Source organism: Schistocerca gregaria, chromosome 7 (assembly GCF_023897955.1).
Source record: "Schistocerca gregaria isolate iqSchGreg1 chromosome 7, iqSchGreg1.2, whole genome shotgun sequence".
NCBI classification, from domain to species: domain Eukaryota; kingdom Metazoa; phylum Arthropoda; class Insecta; order Orthoptera; family Acrididae; genus Schistocerca; species Schistocerca gregaria.
Genome location: NC_064926.1, coordinates 197,184,676 through 197,206,783, shown reverse-complemented (window position 1 = coordinate 197,206,783; position 22,108 = coordinate 197,184,676). Strand labels below are relative to the sequence as shown.

Below are 22,108 nucleotides of genomic sequence, written 5' to 3'. Positions count from 1 at the left end.
GACTCCATTATTTAGAAAACTTAAAATATTAACTCTGACATGCTCACAGACCTCAAGATATGGCAATGAAAATTTATAATAAATTAAAAAGGAAAAAGTTAATGCAGATGAATTGACGTCTTCTCGAAAGAAAGCTATATGACACACTGACAATGAAATGATATTTCCGCAGGGCGATCTGAATAAAGTATGTTGCATATCCCATGAAACATAATATTAGTGTTGTTATTTACTAGTGTAAAAATCATTTTAAGTGTATTGTAACTATTTGGTATATCTCCTGCATGCAAACCAAATGGATTTCAAATGTGCATCGTGATATGAATAAACCACAATTCCACAGAAAGAGCAATTTTAATACACAAGAAAATGGCCACAGCTGAAACTACAGTGTCTTGGCCTCTGTTTTTACAGTGTATACTTCCCGACATCCTCAGAATTTTCTGTCTGAATTCATAACACTTTTAATAAAACAGGCATACATATATTTCTTTTATTTTAGTAAACAGTTAACCATCAAAATAAATAAAGGACAACATTTTACCTAACATTCATATATTACACACAAAATGCGAATACTTATTAGGTCTTTTTTTTTTTTTAACACTGTTAATAGGTAATGCTACAGAATGTTGCTCAGGAATTAGTGTGAAGTCACAATTATTCACTTAATCTACTGAGCATGACCACAAAGTTCATTGACATATTTAAAGAGGGCTTTGGACATACTAAAAATTGACAATTGTTTGTCATATTAATAAAAAGACAATTGTTCACATTTATGAATTACAGTCAGTAGCAAACACATTGATTATATTCAGACAACTGACTGTGAGCAACTTTAAAAAAGCAGCACCTCTACAAATATAGAACTGAGCTTGAGAACATGTATAATATTGATTATTGTACTTTCCACATGCAAAGCCCTTTAAAAAAGCCACTGCAGGCACTTGCTGAAAAATTTCCAAATTCAATTAAGAAATACTCCACTAATTGTAAACACATATGCAAACTGTGCCCTCAGAAAAACAAGACTGAAATACCAGATACCTTTTCCCCAAAATCGAAATCTTGCATTCTTCAACGAACTTCTGTAAGAATGACACTTGAATAGAATTTCAAGTCTTCATTTACACTTGCCAGTAATGAATTAATTTTTAAATCCCATATTGAACCGACAAAAATCACCATACCATGCAATGCCTAAAATGATACTTCAGTGCAAGCATGAAGCAGTAACAAAACAAACATGTTACGGCAGTAATATCAAATGCAAAAATGTCAGAGGTGAAGAGATGGGGGTAATTAAATTAAAGATATTCATAATGACTACGTAGTCGAACTTCCAGGCGATGGAATGGGGAGGGATGGAGAGGGGGAAGGTAAGGAGGGACGGTGAGGAGGGGGCAGAGGGGGGGGGGAGAGAGGGGAGGGAGAGAGAGAGAGAAAGAGAGAGAGAGAGAGAGAGAGAGAGAGAGAGAGAGAGAGAATGGGGGGGAGGGGAGGGCAGGGAGGAATCGCATGTTTTCTTTGGAATGTGCAATTCTTAAATTATGCAACATAGAATTGTACGAATGTTATTTATGAAATACAATAAACATCCATCCACTTCCAGAGTGTAAGCAACAACCATATTTTTTCAATATTTTAAGAGTACTGGGCAGTTACTAAAACATGACCAGCTTTAGTAATTACCCTCTAATACATCTGCACTTTTGGGTGAAATCAATAGCTCAGTTTTATTTTCTCTACTACTAATCATATACAACACAACAATATTCAAATTTCCAATTTTAAATATATTTTCAGTAACAGTGCAATAAATATTTTCATTCTAAATTATTAAATATAGAAAAAGTCACATTTTGTCTCAGCTTAAGCACTCAACAATGTTCTGCAGCAACAAGCCTACACCAGTTATGGTATTGCTATTAGACGGCATAAGTGAGAACCACAATCATACACGAAAACCTGAGCACATAATAACAGAACATCATATTCCATGTAATATGACAGTGTGCAAAGATAAAAAGTATCAACAGTTTTATTCAATGTGATTTCACAACATTCATCAAATGTTCATAAATAGTTTACTTGTGAGCCACTGATAAAAGCCCACTTTAAGGAACGAAACAGAATCATATTGTACAACGTCAGGTAAAGCGAATACAGCATAAGCCAGTGAACTGTTAGTCCAGCTGTAACCAGGCAGTGGAGCAGGCGGTTAAGTTGCACCTGAGCTATCTACCTGCCAGCGCCACCACCGCCGCCACCCCCACCACCTCCCCCTCCGCCAGCAGCACCTTCAGGGTTAGCAGCACCAGACAGCAGCACAAAGATCACCACTGGGACTATGTACATCCACTGAAACATACAACATGCACTTATAATACAAGTAGATAAACATAATGTGTAGACCAAATTATGAACGACCTGATGCTTTCGTGGGCAATTTACATGGCCAAACTACTATATCAAACATAAAAATACAAGAGCTATGAATAAATGTTTGCTTAAAGCATGTGTGAAAGAATAAAGAGTAAATATGAAGTTACAACCATATTGAGGAGACAGGAGGAGATGGGGCAGAGACTACTTGATAATTGTTCACTGCTGCAAAATAAAATGACAGAAAACAGCTAAATCAAGAGATAAATTTTCAACTCCTTAAATAAATGAGAATTTTAACAATAGCTGGATCTTCCTCAAGCAGAAAACATTTGTGTTTTGGGCATGAATACAAGCACCAAGAATAATAGTTACCTATTCAGTTAACTAGAAAATTTTCCTCACAATATGATATTCTAAGTCCTTTAATTTAAAGTTATCAACTCCATGCCAAGAGCAAGTCAGTATATTATATTCACATACTTTTTCACTGGGGCTTCAAACATGGATTTTTGTATAACTGTGGTTTAGAAAACCAATCGGTAAGTACATTTTATAACAAAGAGACTGAATGGGTGGCCAGTACTTGTGGTTGAATTCCAATACTGCTGAAAGTCACATTTAAATGCGAAAAACGAATCCCAGCTTTTGGAACTATTTCCTTCCCCAGCGGGGAAAGAAAAGTACATCAGGGGAGGTTAGGACGGAAGGGTAGAAACCCCAGGATGAGGAAGACCTACAAGTTGTGAGGACGAAAGGAAAAAATACTGGTCTTCCCAAGTACTCACAGCAGGTGGTTCCTGTATCATACCATGATCTCTACCCATCCTTCATAACCTTCCCTAACTTATCCCTCTTTCCTCCCTGAGGAAAAGAACCAATTCTTCCAAAAGCTAGGATTAATTTTTCCAATTTTAAATGTATTAATGGACTATATTGGAAATATGTTCATAAAGGCCAGCCATTCTGTCTTTCTCACTTACTCATGTGAATTTTTCTTTCAATATAGATAAGGCTTTTGGTTGTAACATAATTTACATATATTTGTCATTTTAATATCAACATGGATGTTACATTACAACGCAAATGAAATTAATTCTATCACATTTTTTTTTGTTCTTGCACGTCTCTGTAAAAGACGAAATATATATGAAACACTTTCAAATACATCAACTGTTATTAATTTATAACTAAAAACCAGAAACAATGCATAATTTTCCAAACAAAATGACTGAAAAGTCAAAATTCACCTCCAGCCAAATATCATTCCTTGGATAATAAAAAAGAATACACATACAATTACATAAATAACAAAATTAAGCAATGTCCAGAGGAATTTCTTCATGTAACTTACATATTTTGCTAGGAAAGAGCGGTTGTCTTGTGTTTCACCTCTTTCTCTTGCTTCTTTCTCTTTCTCCAATTTCTGTATGTAGGTAGCAGTATCAGGCCTGAAAAGCAAACACCACAACTGAAGAAAATAACTTTTACATAATTACATAACAAAAAACAAGCAGTGGTTGCTCCTGTCTGTTACTATATCTTGACTGTCCCCACATCCCTGAAGGTTCTCCTCCATGTTGAGATTTATAGGGCACTGTACGTGAATGAATCAACAGCTCTTGCTGAAATAGATATGCATGTCTAAAACTTAAAGAAAGTATAAAATACAATCTTAGTTAAAAGTCACATTCAACATCTCCCACTCTTATTCACATCCCCTCACCAATTCACAATTGTAAAAGTCTGATTTTTATTCTAAGCCTTCTTTGAAACACTGGATAAAATGAGGAGAAAGTTATAGCACGGATACAGGAATGAGAGACTGTCTGGTCATTAACAAAAAACATGACTGACTCAGATTTCTGGGGATACATTTAAAACTCTTCCCCGGTATTTCATGGAGCAAGTCGGACATTTAACAGAATCTTGAAGTTTGTACCACATGTCTTCAGGCTGGAGTAGAACTGTCTTCACTGATGTGTCCCATAACTGACTGAGTCCCAATGACCAGCATATATATGTACAGACAATCAAGTGATAACAATTTCAGAAAAATTGGATGAGTTATTCAACAGAAAGAGTTTCACAAATTGAGCAGGCCAATAATGTATTGGTCCACCTCTGGCCCTTATGCAAAAAGTTATTTGGCTTGGCACTGATAGAGCTCTTGGATTACCTCCCCGAGCAATATCGTCTCCGGAAATGTCTTTGCTGGTCATCGGAACTCAATTCGAAGTGGGACTCATCATTTAAGACAATTTTACTTCAGTCGATGAGATTTCAGGCCGAAGATGTGTCTGGAGACATACCAGACAACGATGGGATACCAACCGGACTGTCACCTGCCATATTGCCCGAAAATAAGGGGTGCTATGTTTTTTTTCGTAACAGGACCCCTTTGGTTATCATCCACTGCACTGTTATAGCACACATTGAGGATATTCTACATCGCATTTTGTTGCTCTTCATGGCAAGCCATCCTGGGATTACATTTCAGCAAGATAATACCCTTCCGCACACGGTGAGAGTACCTACTGCTTGTCTTTTGTGTTTGCCAAACCTTACCTTGGCTGGATCCCTCCCCAATTTAGAATGTTTGGAGCATTATGAGCAGTGCCCTCCAACCATCTTGGGATTTTGATGATCTAACACATAAGTTGGACAGAATTTGCACAATGTCCCTTAGGAGGGCATCCAACAACTCTTATCAATGAATGCCAAGTTGAATAACTGCATGCATAAGGTCCAGACTTGCTCAATTTGAGAAGCTCTTCCTCTGGAATAAATCAATTAATTTTTCTGAAACTGTAATCATTTACTTGTCTGTACATGTACATCACATCTACTGATTTCTCACCCATTTGGATAATTTCATCACTTTTTTGAGTGAATTTTGCAGGATTAATGGTGACTTGTAAGGTACCCATAAAAAGGTTTCAGTACAGAAACTGTTAAAAAACTTATGTAATACTGACTTTTAAATCATTTTCTTGAAACAAAATACAACTGACTACACTATACATTTTCCTTTCCCTAACACATTCCCCTTTGCCCCTATATGAGTGCCTTTGAACGTAACAGATGATTTTGTATATATACAATTGAATATCCTTATCGTTCAGATACCAAGGTAATTTACCTTAAAATGGTAATTAAATACTATCAACAGTCTGAGGTATAACACGTTGGCCAATTCCAATAGTGACTCACTGATATTATAGTCATACAATACTTTTTTTTCCATTTTGTGAAGCGCGGAATTTTACATTTTTTAACATTTAAAGCCCCCCATGAACCATGGACCTTGCCGTTGGTGGGGAGGCTTGCGTGCCTCAGCGACACAGATGGCCGTACCGTAGGTGCAACCACAACGGAGGGGTATCTGTTGAGAGGCCAGACAAACATGTGGTTCCTGAAGAGGGGCAGCAGCCTTTTCAGTAGTTGCAGGGGCAACAGTCTGGATGATTGACTGATCTGGCCTTGCAACATTAACCAAAACGGCCTTGCTGTGCTGGTACTGCGAACGGCTGAAAGCAAGGGGAAACTACAGCCGTAATTTTTCCCGAGGACATGCAGCTTTACTGTATGATTAAATGATGATGGCATCCTCTTGGGTAAAATATTCCGGAGGTAAAATAGTCCCCCATTCGGATCTCTGGGCGGGGACTACTCAGGAGGATGTCGTTATCAGGAGAAAGAAAACTGGCGTTCTACGGATCGGAGCGTGGAATGTCAGATCCCTTAATCGGGAAGGTAGATTAGAAAATTTAAAAAGGGAAATGGATAGGTTAAAGTTAGATATGGTGGGAATTAGTGAAGTTCGGTGGCAGGAGGAACAAGACTTCTGGTCAGGTGACTACAGGGTTATAAACACAAAATCAAATAGGGGTAATGCAGGAGTAGGTTTAATAATGAACAGGAAAATAGGAATGCGGGTAAGCTACTACAAACAGCATAGTGAACGCATTATTGTGGCCAAGATAGATACGAAGCCCACACCTACTACGGTAGTACAAGTTTATATGCCAACTAGCTCTGCAGATGATGAAGAAATTGAAGAAAAGTACGATGAAATAAAAGAAATTGTTCAGATAGTGAAGGGAGACGAAAATTTAATAGTAATGGGTGACTGGAATTCGAGTGTAGGAAAAGGGAGAGAAGGAAACATAGTAGGTGAATATGGATTGGGGCTAAGAAATGAAAGAGGAAGCCGCCTAGTAGAATTTTGCACGGAGCACAACTTAATCATAGCTAACACTTGGTTTCAGAATCATGAAAGAAGGTTGTATACGTGGAAGAACCCTGGAGATACTAAAAGGTATCAAATAGATTATATAATGGTAAGACAGAGATTTAGGAACCAGGTTTTAAGTTGTAAGACATTTCCAGGGGCAGATGTGGACTCGGACCACAATCTATTGGTTATGACCTGTAGATTAAAACTGAAGAAACTGCAAAAATGTGGGAAATTAAGGAGATGGGACCTGGATAAACTGAAAGAACCAGAGGTTGTACAGAGTTTCAGGGAGAGCATAAGGGGACAATTGACAGGAATAGGGGAAAGAAATACAGTAGAAGAAGAATGGGTAGCTCTGAGGGATGAAGTAGTGAAGGCAGCAGAGGATAAAGTAGGTAAAAAGATGAGGGCTGCTAGAAATCCTTGGGTAACAGAAGAAATATTGAATTTAATTGATGAAAGGAGAAAATATAAAAATGCAGTAAATGAAGCAGGCAGAAAGGAATACAGACGTCTCAAAAATGAGATCGACAGGAAGTGCAAAATGGCTAAACAGGGATGGCTAGAGGACAAATGTAAGGATGTAGAAGCTTATCTCACTTGGGGTAAGATAGATAATGCCTACAGGAAAATTAAAGAGACCTTTGGAGAGAAGAGAACCACGTGTATGAATATCAAGAGCTCAGATGGCAACCCAGTTCTAAGCAAAGAAGGGAAGGCAGAAAGGTGGAAGGAGTATATAGAAGGTTTATACAAGGGTGATGTACTTGAGGACAATATTATGGAAATGGAAGAGGATGTAGATGAAGACGAAATGGGAGATACGATACTGCGTGAAGAGTTTGACAGAGCACTGAAAGACCTGAGTCGAAACAAGGCCCCCGGAGTAGACCACATTCCATTACAACTACTGACGGCCTTGGGAGAGCCAGTCATGACAAAACTCTACCAGCTGGTGAGCAAGATGTATGAGACAGGCGAAATACCCTCAGACTTCAAGAAGAATATAATAATTCCAATCCCAAAGAAAGCAGGTGCTGACAGATGTGAAAATTACCGAACTATCAGTTTAATAAGTCACAGCTGCAAAATACTAACGCGAATTCTTTACAGACGAATGGAAAAACTGGTAGATGCGGACCTCGGGGAGGATCAGTTTGGATTCCGTCGAAATGTTGGAACACGTGAGGCAATACTGACCTTACGACTTATCTTAGAAGAAAGATTAAGAAAAGGCAAACCTACGTTTCTAGCATTTGTAGACTTAGAGAAAGCTTTTGACAATGTTGACTGGAATACTCTTTTTCAAATTCTAAAGGTGGCAGGGGTAAAATACAGGGAGCGAAAGGCTATTTACAATTTGTACAGAAACCAGATGGCAGTCATAAAAGTCGAGGGGCATGAAAGGGAAGCAGTGGTTGGGAAAGGAGTGAGACAGGGTTGTAGCCTCTCCCCGATGTTATTCAATCTGTATATTGAGCAAGCAGTAAAGGAAACAAAAGAAAAATTTGGAGTAGGTATTAAAATTCATGGAGACGAAGTAAAAACTTTGAGGTTCGCCGATGACATTGTAATTCTGTCAGAGACGGCAAAGGACTTGGAAGAGCAGTTGAACGGAATGGACAGTGTCTTGAAAGGAGGATATAAGATGAACATCAACAAAAGCAAAACGAGGATAATGGAATGTAGTCAAATTAAATCGGGTGATGCTGAGGGAATTAGATTAGGAAATGAGGCACTTAAAGTAGTAAAGGAGTTTTGCTATTTAGGAAGTAAAATAACTGATGATGGTCGAAGTAGAGAGGATATAAAATGTAGACTGGCAATGGCAAGGAAAGCGTTTCTGAAGAAGAGAAATTTGTTAACATCGAATATAGATTTATGTATCAGGAAGTCGTTTCTGAAAGTATTTGTATGGAGTGTAGCCATGTATGGAAGTGAAACATGGACGATTACTAGTTTGGACAAGAAGAGAATAGAAGCTTTCGAAATGTGGTGCTACAGAAGAATACTGAAGATAAGGTGGATAGATCACGTAACTAATGAGGAGGTATTGAATAGGATTGGGGAGAAGAGAAGTTTGTGGCACAACTTGACTAGAAGAAGGGATCGGTTGGTAGGACATGTTTTGAGGCATCAAGGGATCACAAATTTAGCATTGGAGGGCAGCGTGGAGGGTAAAAATCGTAGAGGGAGACCGAGAGATGAGTACACTAAGCAGATTCAAAAGGATGTAGGTTGCAGTAGGTACTGGGAGATGAAGCAGCTTGCACAGGATAGAGTAGCATGGAGAGCTGCATCAAACCAGTCTCAGGACTGAAGACAACAACAACAACAACATTTAAAGCATGTCACCAATCTTTGCACCACTTTGAAATTTTATCACGATCTGACTAATATTTATACAGCTTCTATCAGATATTACTTCATTATAGATAACTGCATCATCTGCAAAAAGTCTGAGGTTACTATTAAAGCTGCCTGCAACTGTCTGGCTGGTGGTAGCAGTAGCCATTGCAAAGTGTTTTGCCAATGTTTGCAGATGATGTTTGGAGACATTCCTGCCTCAACACACTGCTGTAAGTAATCCCCTGATTTCCCATAGTTGTACAGAGCAAGTGAAAAGGAAGCACCATCATCACTTTTTTTTAATTTCATTTTGAGCTTTGGCTCTCATGGTGCAAAAGTTGTAGGATTATCTGTTGTTGCACAGTCACAGATGTAGAGCAGTGTTGCACACTTCACAAAGGGACATAATGCCTTCTAGAAAGACCTGGTGTCTTTGGAGAGTATAAATCAGTGGAAGGGAATATGTACACCACTCCAGTCCTAGATGTTGTCCTCGTGTTCAGTTTGTTCTGCTGATCACCTGTCTCAGTGGCTTCCTTTTGAAGATTGCTAGAAGCAGTAGACTGAACCAGAGGTAGAAGTGGTCACTGGAATGAAGGTCATTTGTAACCTAAGTTAGTGAGAAATACAAGCCTGAAATATGTACTTTTCCTCTAAATAACACTGAAATGTACCCAATGATGACCACATAAAGATAATTTATGGAATTTGGTGTATCAAGTAAGAAAATATATTTACAAACATAACTTAAGACAGCTAGGCTTGTAATTTCAACACAGGGTAGCAACTGAAAAGGGACATGGAAATCATACACTGAAATATAGGGGAAGGAGTGTAAAAAAGATGACACTGCAAGACTGACACAATGGTTTCTAAAAGCTTTAGACATAGGAGCGAAGAGCAGGAATTTAATCTGTGCAGATTCCTGCCAGTTTACGTTTAAACCGGTCCACAAATAAAACTAACATTCCCCTGTATTGTATGCAGTTGCTGAACACACCACACAAAGTATGAGAGAAGTTACATGACATGCAGTACAGTACATAAGTACTGGATGGGTCACCTGAAGGAACTGTATTGATATAATAATTTATTTAATGACCTGTAACACAACTGTGGTGCTGCACTTTGAAATGGACCATGGGTTGTTGCTATCAGCAGTTACACATTTCAGTGTGGGATTTTTATGCTTCTCAGTTGTTTGTGGGTAATGTTAGTGAGCATTCGGTTTCTAATGATTTGTTTTTGGAATTGTCAGTCCATTGTATTATTAATGGTTTGAAACTTTATTTTTGTGTTTTTGATTTGATACTATGTATGGATCTTATGTGTAAATTTACCAGCAGTTAGTTAGTCGTAGCTAGAGCTGCAACAATTAAATTTCTCAAGTTATATGGCTTTATGATCAATTGTCTGTGCAGCATGGTGAATTTCCGAAATTGACCGAAGTCATTGCTTCTCAAACCAAGAATGAGTACATGTGGTGGTGTTGGTGTGACAATATTTGGAGGTTAATCAGGTGAGGTTCCTTGTTCGTTAATGCTTATTTTGTTTTTAGTGCATAAGTGTGTGTGTGTGTGGGGGGGGGGGAGGGGGGGGCTGTTAATTGCTGAGGTTTTCATCTGGTTCTTTTGCATCAGTATTCACTTGGTATGTCTTCATTATTAGGATTGTTGTACATTTAGTTTGTCCCTGTGTGTAATGCCCTAATTCACACACTGGACTTGATAGTTTCTGCAATTAAATATTTTTGTGTTGTTTTTGACTGTTTATTTGGGTCATGTGTGATGGCATGGTTGTCATATTGTATAAACTTTACATAGGGGTATGCATCAATTTGAAGATGGCACAGGTCAAAGCCAATATGTGGTATCGCAATCTTTGATATTAGCCAAAAATTCTAATGTGGCAGGGAGATACTGAGACTGATTAAACTACCAGATTACACTTTTCTGTAACATTACAAGGATTCATGATTACTAATATTACTTACATTCAGACGGCAAAATTCCAGTTAGGGTAATGTGAATAGTCACATGCAAAATTAGGAAATACTATATTGTTAAGTTTCTTTACCAAGGAGGGAAGGTGGATAGGTTAGGGGCTATCTGAAAGGCAGGACAGATCACTCAGGCCTCAGATTGGAAGGGTCCCACCTGTCGTGAGGACGGTCTGCGATTTGAAAGATCTTGTCCTTCTGCATACCCTTAACCAACCTACTTCTGAAAGCTATATGTCTATTAGTAGCAGCTGGAATTTCACTACCTGAAGGTAAGTGCTGGCAATTTCCTACCCTGCTCCAAACTATATTTTCCCTAACTTAAGTGACGTATAGTATATGTAGTCTACAGTGTTAACAATATGCATCAAAATAGTAATCAAACTTTCCACTGTAGTGTGAAACACTTCTGAATTTTAAGAAGAAGCCTATTAAATATGTAGCAAATGTTGGCAACAATGGAGTCTGACAAACTAGTGATGGTTGGTGCAGTTATGAAGCACAGTTTACAGTGTGCAACATGGAACTAACACTGTCAAAGATAAAAGTAAATGGACAGACCAGTTTGTTGCTGCAATCATCATTTCACAATCACATTTCTTGATTTTTCAAACCCACATTTACATAGCTACATTCCAACTTAATTGATATTGGTCTGACATCGCTGACCTTGCAAGACTTTATGACATATGTAGCAACAACCTATGTCTTTTTATGAAGTGAAATTTCAATTTGAGCTTTAAGAGATCAGTTTCAGAAATTTTTGAAAGCAACTCCCTCACATCCTACAACACTATTACATAGGTATAACTTACACAATCATAGTAAACACGAAATACAAAACTTACACAGGTCCCTGTTCCATGTGCTTGACAAATACACTAGTGTTAAAGTTGCGTAGATCTTCAATAATTTCTAGGTCTCCATGGCACCCATCTGATATAGTACTTGCTGTCACAGCAACAGGCATTCCTGTATGGTCCAGTGAGACTGTTAGTATATCTGAGAGCCCCGACTCCACCAGAGAGCACTATAAGTTGACATAAAAATATTGTAGATAAGGGGGACACATCCAAATTCTCAGTTTTAATTATTCGCACTAATCTATAGAAAAATTTACAATGGTACAAGTAGTATAGCTTCAGGGTAACTGGAGCACAGCAGTATTATAAATTAACATTTACTTACAGCTTTCACAAATGTCAAAAATGAAATTTCCTTTCCATCCACAGTCCGAACGGTTGCATTAAGCCTGTACAAGCCGTCTTTTTCTGCCAGGTGCTACAACAAAATTAATAAGGAGAATGTTTTTCTTACAAAATATCGTAATGCTATCGAAGTTGTAATAATATGACTCAAGATCTGTAATTGGTCTGAGATTATTGCAAGTTTCTGCAAACCTTCAATTTCTGTCTGTCAAATGCAGAAAGGGAAATCTGTTGTGCTGAAACAGCTCCAGTTCGTATGCTCTGTATCGTTATTGCACCACGATCGGTGAACTCTGGGCTAGGGGCGTGATCAAGAGCATGGCGCAGTTTCACATTTAATACTCCATCGTAGTCTACCCCTGACTGAAACTGTGTCAAACAATATTTAATTTCGTAAATGTTTCAGAACACTGATTAAAAACTCATTAAAACACAATGAACAACACTGTAACATAATTACCCCATATGTAATAGCTAAACATTTGGCCAAAAAGAACAAAGCACCAAATAATTCCATCTTCTGATCACATAACACTTTCAAAACACTATGTTTACGTTCTTCTGCACGATCACATTTTCCAAAGTTTACATGAGTGGAAAACAAAGTAGTAACCAATGTGCAGTATTGCCAACATTTACTCTCAAATAATGGCTAGATCCGTAAATGGCATCTCAAAAAAAAGTGAGCGCACCATCGTACTGTCGTATGTAAGTAGAATATTGCACTTAGCCGCTCATACAAGCAATGTCGTCAGCGTGCACATATTACGGTGTTATGGTAGGACTTATGTGGATAGCTTAATAATGGACTTAAGTCCAAAACTGGTCGCTATTTAATTTTATTAAAAAGCTTCTGCGCAACTTTGAAGGTTTTACAATTTCATAGAATTCTGAAGCGTTATGAACATATATGTATTTGTATAAAATGACAGAAGAATTGCCCATACGCTTTAATTATGAGAGCGTGTATACTTCTTTGAGCTTTCTTATTGATCCATTTCTCAGTAAAATGAGAATTGTTATTCTTTTTCTATCTATGACTGCAATTTCTTTTGCAACAAGGTCATTAACCTTGCAACCTGTTTTGACGAACGAAGAATTGCGCGAACAGGAGTTCTGAGTGTACCTCACGAAAGCACCATAAACTTCAACAGATGAGAAACTACAAAAAAGAAATCTTGGAGTCTTTTTACCAGTGCCGGCGCAAGCCCAAGTGCCGGCCCATGTGGCCTGCTAAATTGCCGCCACTCCCCCCCCCCCCCCCCCCCCTCCCGCCACCATCCACTCTTATTTTTTAACGTTTGTAAAATTTTATTTAAACAAAATTTCTGTAGAAAATGTTAGCAATCAATCGCAATTTTTGTTTTTACTTTTCAGATCTACCTACGTTTCGGCCACTGAGTGGCCAGTCTCAAAGCTTTTAATATGTGCTTACATCTAAACCGTCATATAGACAGTTACGTTGAGCATGACGGTATAGATGTAAACATAACTCAAATCATTGAGAATAGGCACACTGTGCCCGAGATCTATGTAGATCGGAAAATAAAAACAAAAATTGCGACTGATTGGTGACATTCTCTACAGATTTCTACAAAACAGTCGCTCGGCACCAGTTGAAAAAATGGAGTCAAACCTGATTGAAGAAATCCAGCTAATTTTAATAAGCCTTGTGAATTTACAAAAATGTTCAAATGTGTGTGAAGTCTTATGGAACTTAACTGCTAAGGTCATCAGTCCCTAAGCTTAGACACTACATAACCGAAACTATCCTAAGGACAAGCACACACACCCATGCCCGAGGGAAGACTCGAACCTTCGCCGGGACCAGCCGCACAGTCCATGACTGCGGCGTCTAAGACCGTTCGGCTAATTCCGCGCGGCATGAACTTACAGTTAATGTAAATAAACATTTTTCAGTGGTTGTGAACCGATAATGTATTCAATGGAAAACAAAATATATTTACAATTTAACGATAATTTGGTTTGAACATTAATATTTACTATAACTATTTGATGTTGAACAAAATAAGAAACATCACAGTAAATAACCAAGACACTAATCATAATATAAAAATTTTAAAAAAATACAGGACAAATCAAACCTTCCTGGCTTTTGCTCGTGCAAACTCTTACACACAATATGTGTATTGTAAGTCCTCTTCAAGCTCGTGCTCAATCGATATTTCTGCAAGATCATTCAAACGAGTTTGGGTCATCGTTGATCGGAGGTATGTCTTTATCAATTTCAGTTTTGAGAAACTCCACTCTCCACTCGTAGCTGTCCCTGGGAGCGTTAGGAGAATTCTCAGAGCAATGTTAACATTAAGGCTAAAATTATGTCTTCCTATAAACTATAGAGTCTCTTTTGGACCCATTCCAGGTTTAAACAATGATGAAAGCTCTTTTAGTTCTTCCCTCAACTCCACTGCATCAATGTCGCTTTACTCATGATCTTGCAAAATCGCTGTGAGGTTTCTACACTTTGTGTCCAGGCTCTCAGGAGGTGCATTCTTCAGCTCGCCGATGTCGTAGAGAAAATCAAAATAATCACAATGAGATTGCAGTTCATTGAATCTCTCATCCACTGATGTGGTTACTATATCTACAAGATAATAGTAGAATTCAATCTTGCAACGTTTTGTTGGGTCATCTATTGTCTCATCCCTTCCTTGATAGGTAAAGTGTATTGGCTTCTTACTTCGTCGCCGGGAAACACTTATCCATGGTAGCGTTGGATCTTCTAGCTCCAATTCTGTAGCCAATTCTTTGGAATCCGTCAAAAAAGACAGAAACTTTTCTTCTGTTCTCCAGGTCTCAAAGTATGCTTTCGTTTTTTCAAGCATTTTCACGCCCTCAGAAACATTTATGTTAATGGTCTGGAGGGTCTTACTGACTACACTGATGTGAAGCAGAACGTCGTACCAGATTATCAGAGAAATGAGAAAGGTGTAATTTTTTATTTGATTCGCAAGTGACGTTGCTTCGTGAGCGGCCATGCCATCGAATTCTTCTGATATCTGAACCACTGCATCATAAACGCCTCCAATCTGAAACCTCAGACGAGTATGTGCATCGATAGGGCTTTACCACCTAGTATCGCTCAGTGGCTTCAGCGACAGGTTAGGCAGATACTTCTTCAAGACATCCCAACGTCGAACAGAGGACGAGAAGAAGTCATATAAGTTTTTCAGTGTCGAAAACATGAAAACAGCGTATTTAGCAGACATAGCGGCATCGTTTACTACAAGATTCAATGAGTGATTGCTGCATGGTACATAAAATGCTCTCTTGTTCATATCTGAAATTCTTTTCTGGAGACCAGACTTCTTTCCTTTCTTGTTTGCTTCATTGTCGTATCCTTGCCCTCTCATATTACACAGCAGGATTTTTTTATCTTCCAAGAACTTGAGTACGACTTGCGTCAAAGTGGAGTTTGAAGAATCGGGCACTGGAGGGAATCCCAGGAAATGCTCCCCAATTCGGACATCGTATACCCCGTCGAGTTTTGTCTCCTGGATGAAACGTACCACAACTGTCATCTGCTCAACTTATGAAATATCTGGTGTGCAGTCCTGAATTATATTGTAATACTTTGCAGATTTCATCACTAATAGAATGTTGTTGGTTACAGATGATCCAATACGACGAATTATTTCATTCTGTGTTCCTTTTCCAAGATAATGATGACCCTTGTTCTCACCTTGCTTTGTTCTGTGCAGGTGCTTCATCATCACAGCGTCGAACTTTCCGAGTAATTCAACAAGTTTCAAGAAGTTTCCGTTGTCAGGCTGAAAAAGTGTATCTGTACATCCCCTCGAAGGCAGACATTACCGACCCAGGAAATGAATTATTGCTATTAAGCGGTCAAGAACATTTTTCCAATGTGCGCTTTCAGTATTCATAAACCTTTGATGATGGGCGTCTACAGTTCGTAACTTTTTCAGTCCCTCGGAAAACTCAATCTACTTTTTATGTGAATTCAAATGCTCGGTAGACTTCTCGTGACTTACGAGATACGAAGCAAGGTACCGCCAGTCGCTTATACCGTTCTTTAGAGTTTTTACTGTAGATGACGAAAAAAGTTTGCAACAAAAGCAGAACACACCATTCTTGCTCTTTGAGTATACCAACTAATGTCTATCTGCTTCTTCTAAATTCTCCAAAGAATAGCTGTAGTGCACAGGGCTGAAACGCCGGTTCTCCACGTTTTTAGGACATTCTTCAGCTTCCTTAACGCGCTCCGGAGGACCTCGCATGACCAAAGTCATTCGAGTGCAGTCGGTAATAATTTATGGCCATCTTCCGGGATGTGAGTCAATTGTGTCTTCCACTTTAGGCTCGCCTTCAGTCCCTTCTCCGGTGGTGAGTGCCTCGGCTGATGTTCCTCCCGTATTTTCCGAATCGGGTCGCCTAATTTCAGTTCTGCCTGATGTTTCAATCTCGGAACTTTCGTCACAAAGCAGGTCTTGAGTCCAGACGAGGTCTGTTGAACATGTTGTGGATGGCCCACCGTCAGAGTTGCTAATGTATGCGGTGTTCGCAGTACTGTGTTAGTCAACTTTCCGGTCATGTCCTGAAGATAAAGATGTAGCTACAGTAGCTCCACTAGTTTCTGTATTTTTTTGGACCTATTTCTGCACCCTCGCCGCTGCTAGGCCGTTCTCTCTTCGGCTTGAAATATCGTTGTAGTGCATCCTTTTTGCTTCTTATCGTCATCTTCCTTCAGGGCCCGCCTTTTCCTATATACACAGCCAGACAGTCTTTTTCTACCGTCGGACATGTTTCGATCCAGCCTGTAAAGAACGATTACGTGAAACTAACTGTTGATGTTAGTGTACTACCTTATTTGCAACACACTTCGCAAACAATTTCCTGATATTCCACTGCACGTAAACGGAAAATTATATTACTGTAGGATACACTGTTCAGAAGATGAAGTCATAAGAATTGAGCCTTGTGAAATTGAATTTCAGGCCGAATTTCACTACAGGCGCAGGTGAAACGGTCAAAGAGTGGGGCGGAAGACAATGGAGAGAGGAAGAATAAGGAGATAGAGTAAATAATAATGCAATAAATACACACCCAGGCATCGACGGGTACTAACGCTAGTCGAAATATATTAACTCACTGCACTACGGTAGTTCATTTCAAAGAACTGACACTCGACATCTGTCGTAATTTACATGTGTCACGTCTTTCGTGTATGATTATAGAATAAGGGGTAACAAATTAGGCACCGCCGTATCACTTCATTTTTCTTCGCTTTACTTTGATTCACGCTATTGGGATGACGTGTGCTTATTTGCTGAGTGGCCAATTTTTGAAGTGACACATCATAAGAAAAATAAATTTTCCGATTCTGCAATCTTGAAGAAGAAAAATTCTGACAAAGTTAGAACGTGCATCCGCAATACTAATTGTACGTTGTATGGAAAACACTTACTTATTACATCCCAAGTTGCAAGAAATTCGGACACACCAATTCTTCTGTTCTTACGAAAAGCAATGAAAGTGCTTCTGACCAATCTTGACTCCCTTGGCCAACTACCGAAACGAATTCTGTAGTTATTGTTGTAGAGGACACAACAATACCTATTGCTCTGAAAGGTGAAGTGGTTACGCGGCAGTGACAGGAACTAGGTCACGTGACTAGGTACAGTGAGACTATGGTTAAACTAGCGCCCAAGACGAAGCAAGAAGCTCCAAATAAGTATGTGACTGATGATACGGATAAATGTATTATCAGGCAGCAATTTCTGTGGCATTACGAACAATAGAAAGAAATAAGACCTTTGCGAAAACTCCACAACTTTTGTAAACAGAAATGAACTTCAAAGCTAGCAAGGAAACCCTGGGAAGCAATGCTCTGTCAATGGATTTTCGTTTTAGAAGGTACCAAAATTAACGTTTTGTTTTGTGCGGGAGAGAGGGAATCGTTGCTAAAAGACCATACTTTCTCATGTTTTCATCAGAATCAAAGCGACAAGTAGTTTACTAAGATGAAACATGGATTCACACTCATTATACAGTAAATAAATGTTGGTAACGTGATTGTGTGCGAGTAGTATTGTCAAACAAAAGCGCCGGTCAGAGTTTAATTGTTGTTCATACAGGCGGAGACAGGTGTTAGACGGCTCAGAAACAAAAACGTCCGAGTATCATCCAGAAACAGATTGCAAAAATTTTCAAAAATAAATCGAAACCCGACCTATGCCAGGCTTATTAGCAATGTATTTATCCCTTGTAATTACTCTCAGCGTATTTACCCATTCGGAATACTTCTAGCCTTTGTAGGTGTTGGACATGATTGACTGTAGTAATATCAACCATTTTTTCCATAATGCGGGAAGAATAAAACACTCATTGAAGGGCTTAGCAAAATTGCTTCACGCTTAACATGCAATCGCAGTATCGAACATTGCATTCGAATTTCCAAATTACATTTCCTCTTCTGTAAAATTAGTTGTGAGTAAACGCACAGCGTGTAACAGGTTGGCACCGCTCCACTCATAAGAATACTGGCGTGAATACTCTCTGTTCTTCCGGCGTAAACACGACGGTGCTGCCACAGTGGCGAGGAGGAAATCAGTCCCACCTCCGTCCCCTAGTTCAACGGGGTAGGCCGGCAGGTAGTCGAGGCGGCATGCTACAGTTCCCGAAGCCAGTCCCTCCGAGGTTTGGTTTCGAATCTCCTCTTGGGCATGAATATGAATGTTGAGTTTGCAAAAAAAAAAAAAAAAAAAGTCGGGGGCCGCAGATTTGCCGCCCCTCGGAAAGTGGCGCCCCGTGCAGCCACACGTTCCACACGTGCCTTGCGCCGGCCCTGCATTTTACCCATTGTCTTAAGGAAAAGTTTTCGTTAACGACAACGTTGAAGGCAAATATATTTTATGTTATGTAAAAAAGACACGAATGTCATCCTGAATTTGTATTAGAGTTTTCTTAAGGAGATTAAATTTTGCTCCACTGTTTGGCATGTGGTGAATGTAAATACTGATGTAATATTTATTGGTGTTCTGTGTATTGCATAAGTAAGGTATGTGTAGGTGAACATGTTTGTAAATAAAGTTTTTTTAAATTTTTTAAGTAGGTTCATGTCGTCGTGTGTGTTAATAATTTTCTTTGTTATATTAGTGTTTGAAACAGAATATGGGACATTCCTATTTATGTAATACAAGTACGTGCTGCAATATTTGATGTTTTTCACATTCCACATATAAGTGTGCGCTCACCCAGGACAAAGAAATTCTACGATTTTGTAACTTCGGTTCGACTAAAAAAGGAGGTAGGAAATTACTACAGTTGAAACGAACTGCAAAGTCATTTCTGTTCGAGCGTGTCACAGTTACATGGGAACTTTTTCCGAATGTGTCACTATTTCTGAGGGTCTGGATAAATGGGAACCTAAGGGATAGGTTATATGTGAGTAGCGATCATTACAGGTCAAGTCACCAATCAGAGCTGTAACGTCTTAAATTACAAAGTATGAAATGAAGAGCAATAACGTTGGTATTATTTCTTGACACGAAAATTTGGCTATTTGTTTCCGAATATGTTGCGATTTTCGAGGGTGTGGTTAGGTAGCAACTGAAGAGGGCATATTAATGTCAGTAGAGCTACTTTCAGGGCTAGTCATCAGGTAGTGCTTTGTGTCCACAAGATGCTTTTCTGCTTTTCAATTTTTTGCATGTGCCTGCATTTACAATAGCACAACTATACATGAACATTTGTGCATGCCTATTTTCCTCAGAATGGAGGTGGTGCGTAAGAGCATACTGCTTTTCTCATTCATTGCGAATTTATTGTGCTCTTTACCAGGCAAAAAGCAGCTGGGGCCTTTGCGAGTTTCGTTGTGTAGTGTGTTGAGGTTATGTTGTAATGTAATTTATTTGTAATTAAGTCGGCTGACTCAAAGAAACCATCCTCAAATTTATAGATTAATACAGACAAAGAAAAGTTATATGAAAGTACAGAATGCTGCTTCTAAAGATTATTTGAATAAAAATTAGTAGTGTGATGTCGTCAGTGTCAAATATTATATTAAGAGTATTCAATAATATCCCTGTGAAGAGTGAAATAAGTCTTGAAGTTGGAAAATAGACAACAAGATGCCTACTTACAAAAAGTGCCTAGGAAAACTGTGGATGCATATTGGTGTTTTGGAAACCTAATAGCACAAATGTTAAGGGGCCAAACATTTGCACAAAATAAAAGGTGGGGCATGTGCAGCTTCTCAACCAACTACTAGAATTGAAATGACAGACACTGATGATGCCAAAAATACAAAATTGGAATACACAACCTCCAGTTTTGTGGATTTTAGGATCCATTGCATTACTGACTTTGTTGAGTATGAAGATGTTCATCTACAATTAATCCCTGTTGATTGAAGTTGTGTATTTGTAAAATAAAATAGGAAGTCAATTACTTTCACAGAATGACTAAGAACCTCCCTTAAGCAGTTCTCACTTAGATCAATAATCACTGAACTTGTCTGTTTTGAAATGAGAAATAAACAGATCAAATTGGTATATAAGTCACAGTCTCCAGCTAACGAAACGTTATTGCCAGCCTTTTTGCTGCAGTTTTCCAAGCAACAAATATTAAACGTTACTGTGACTCTTTGAAATTTGATAAAAAAAACATCGCTGCCACTTTGTATTTCTCATACATCTGCTATTCAGAAAACTTCTGAGCAAAAAAAAAAAAAAAAAATTGGATGTGTAGCAGACCAAACAATGAGGCAGTGCATGGACATGAGAAAACACACACATATACATATGTTCTTTCTACTAATTCTTGGGCATGCACTATGTTCCCATGCCCCGACGATTGTGCATGAGGGAAGTGTTGTCATGTGGACATGCCTTTACAAATATTCAGAATAAAGTTCAGTTGTCAGTTGCACAATTACTTTTATTTTGCTTTACTGGTTTAAACAAATTAATCTATCATCTTCAGAATCCTACAAAATTTGGGGTATTATAAATCATTCTTGTTAACTCTTTAAGCACAAATTCGCGTTCTTGCACACTATGATAGACTGTATTAATGTGATCCCCCATTCCATTCTACTGTTTTTCTGCTGTTAATAACTTGAAGTATATAGTGGTCAAAATGGATATCAAGTAAGTCTTGTGCAAAAACTTCGTAAAAATAAAACCAATAAGGTCATAAATTCCTCTACACTCATTAAAAATGGCTTTACTGTTAAGAATATATACACTCTCATTCTAAGGGACATTTCGTATCATATCACCAATTTGTTTAAAAATATGACATCACTGTATCCTTTACCACCAATATTGTCACCAAGCTACTCTTTATACATAAACAGAAGTCTGAAACTGACAGATTTGTAAAGTCTTTAATGTATGAAATTTAATGTACTGTATAATATGTATGAATTTTTATATGGAACAGATGGAAAGGACATTTAAAGACTCACTTTCATGAACTTTTGCCTAACAGTGGTGGCGAAAATTCATATAAGTCAACTTTTGCAGAACATCTTCAAATCGAGAAACACACCATTCTTCATCCACCTTTGTTCTGCACAGAAATTTTGCACATAAACAACAAGGGCTACCAATGATCCTCTTAGAAGGCTGTGAAATATATAAACAGTCCAACACAAATTCCAAATATTTGTTAATCGATCAGCTATGGATAAATTCATAAATCTACTATGTAGGCAAATAAAAAAATCGTTTGCTCCAACAGGACCATAAAGGGCAAAATCCTCAGAGCCATATTTTCTTTAACAAATAATACCATCTACAAATCTCTTCCAACATATGTCAGCATATATGAAAATTCAGAAAAATTATGCTTCTTCAGTACTTATGAAGGAATTTGTGTCTTGCTCGTTTAATAATGAGATACATGCAGTATATAGTAAGAAAGGCTATCTTAGCCCTA

General features: G+C 38.4%; 1 protein-coding gene across 1 annotated transcript; it reads right to left on the bottom strand.

Moving 5' to 3' along the window:
* Positions 1-335: 335 nt before the first annotated feature.
* LOC126281286 (ER membrane protein complex subunit 10) lies at positions 336-12,906 on the bottom strand. Its single transcript, XM_049980109.1, has 6 exons — positions 12,645-12,906; positions 12,377-12,553; positions 12,165-12,257; positions 11,825-12,006; positions 3,743-3,839; positions 336-2,364 (listed from the first exon to the last, which is right to left on the bottom strand). The coding sequence occupies exons 1-6, from the start codon at positions 12,699-12,701 to the stop codon at positions 2,245-2,247; spliced, it is 726 nt and encodes a 241-aa protein (XP_049836066.1). The 5' UTR covers positions 12,702-12,906; the 3' UTR covers positions 336-2,244.
* Positions 12,907-22,108: the final 9,202 nt, after the last annotated feature.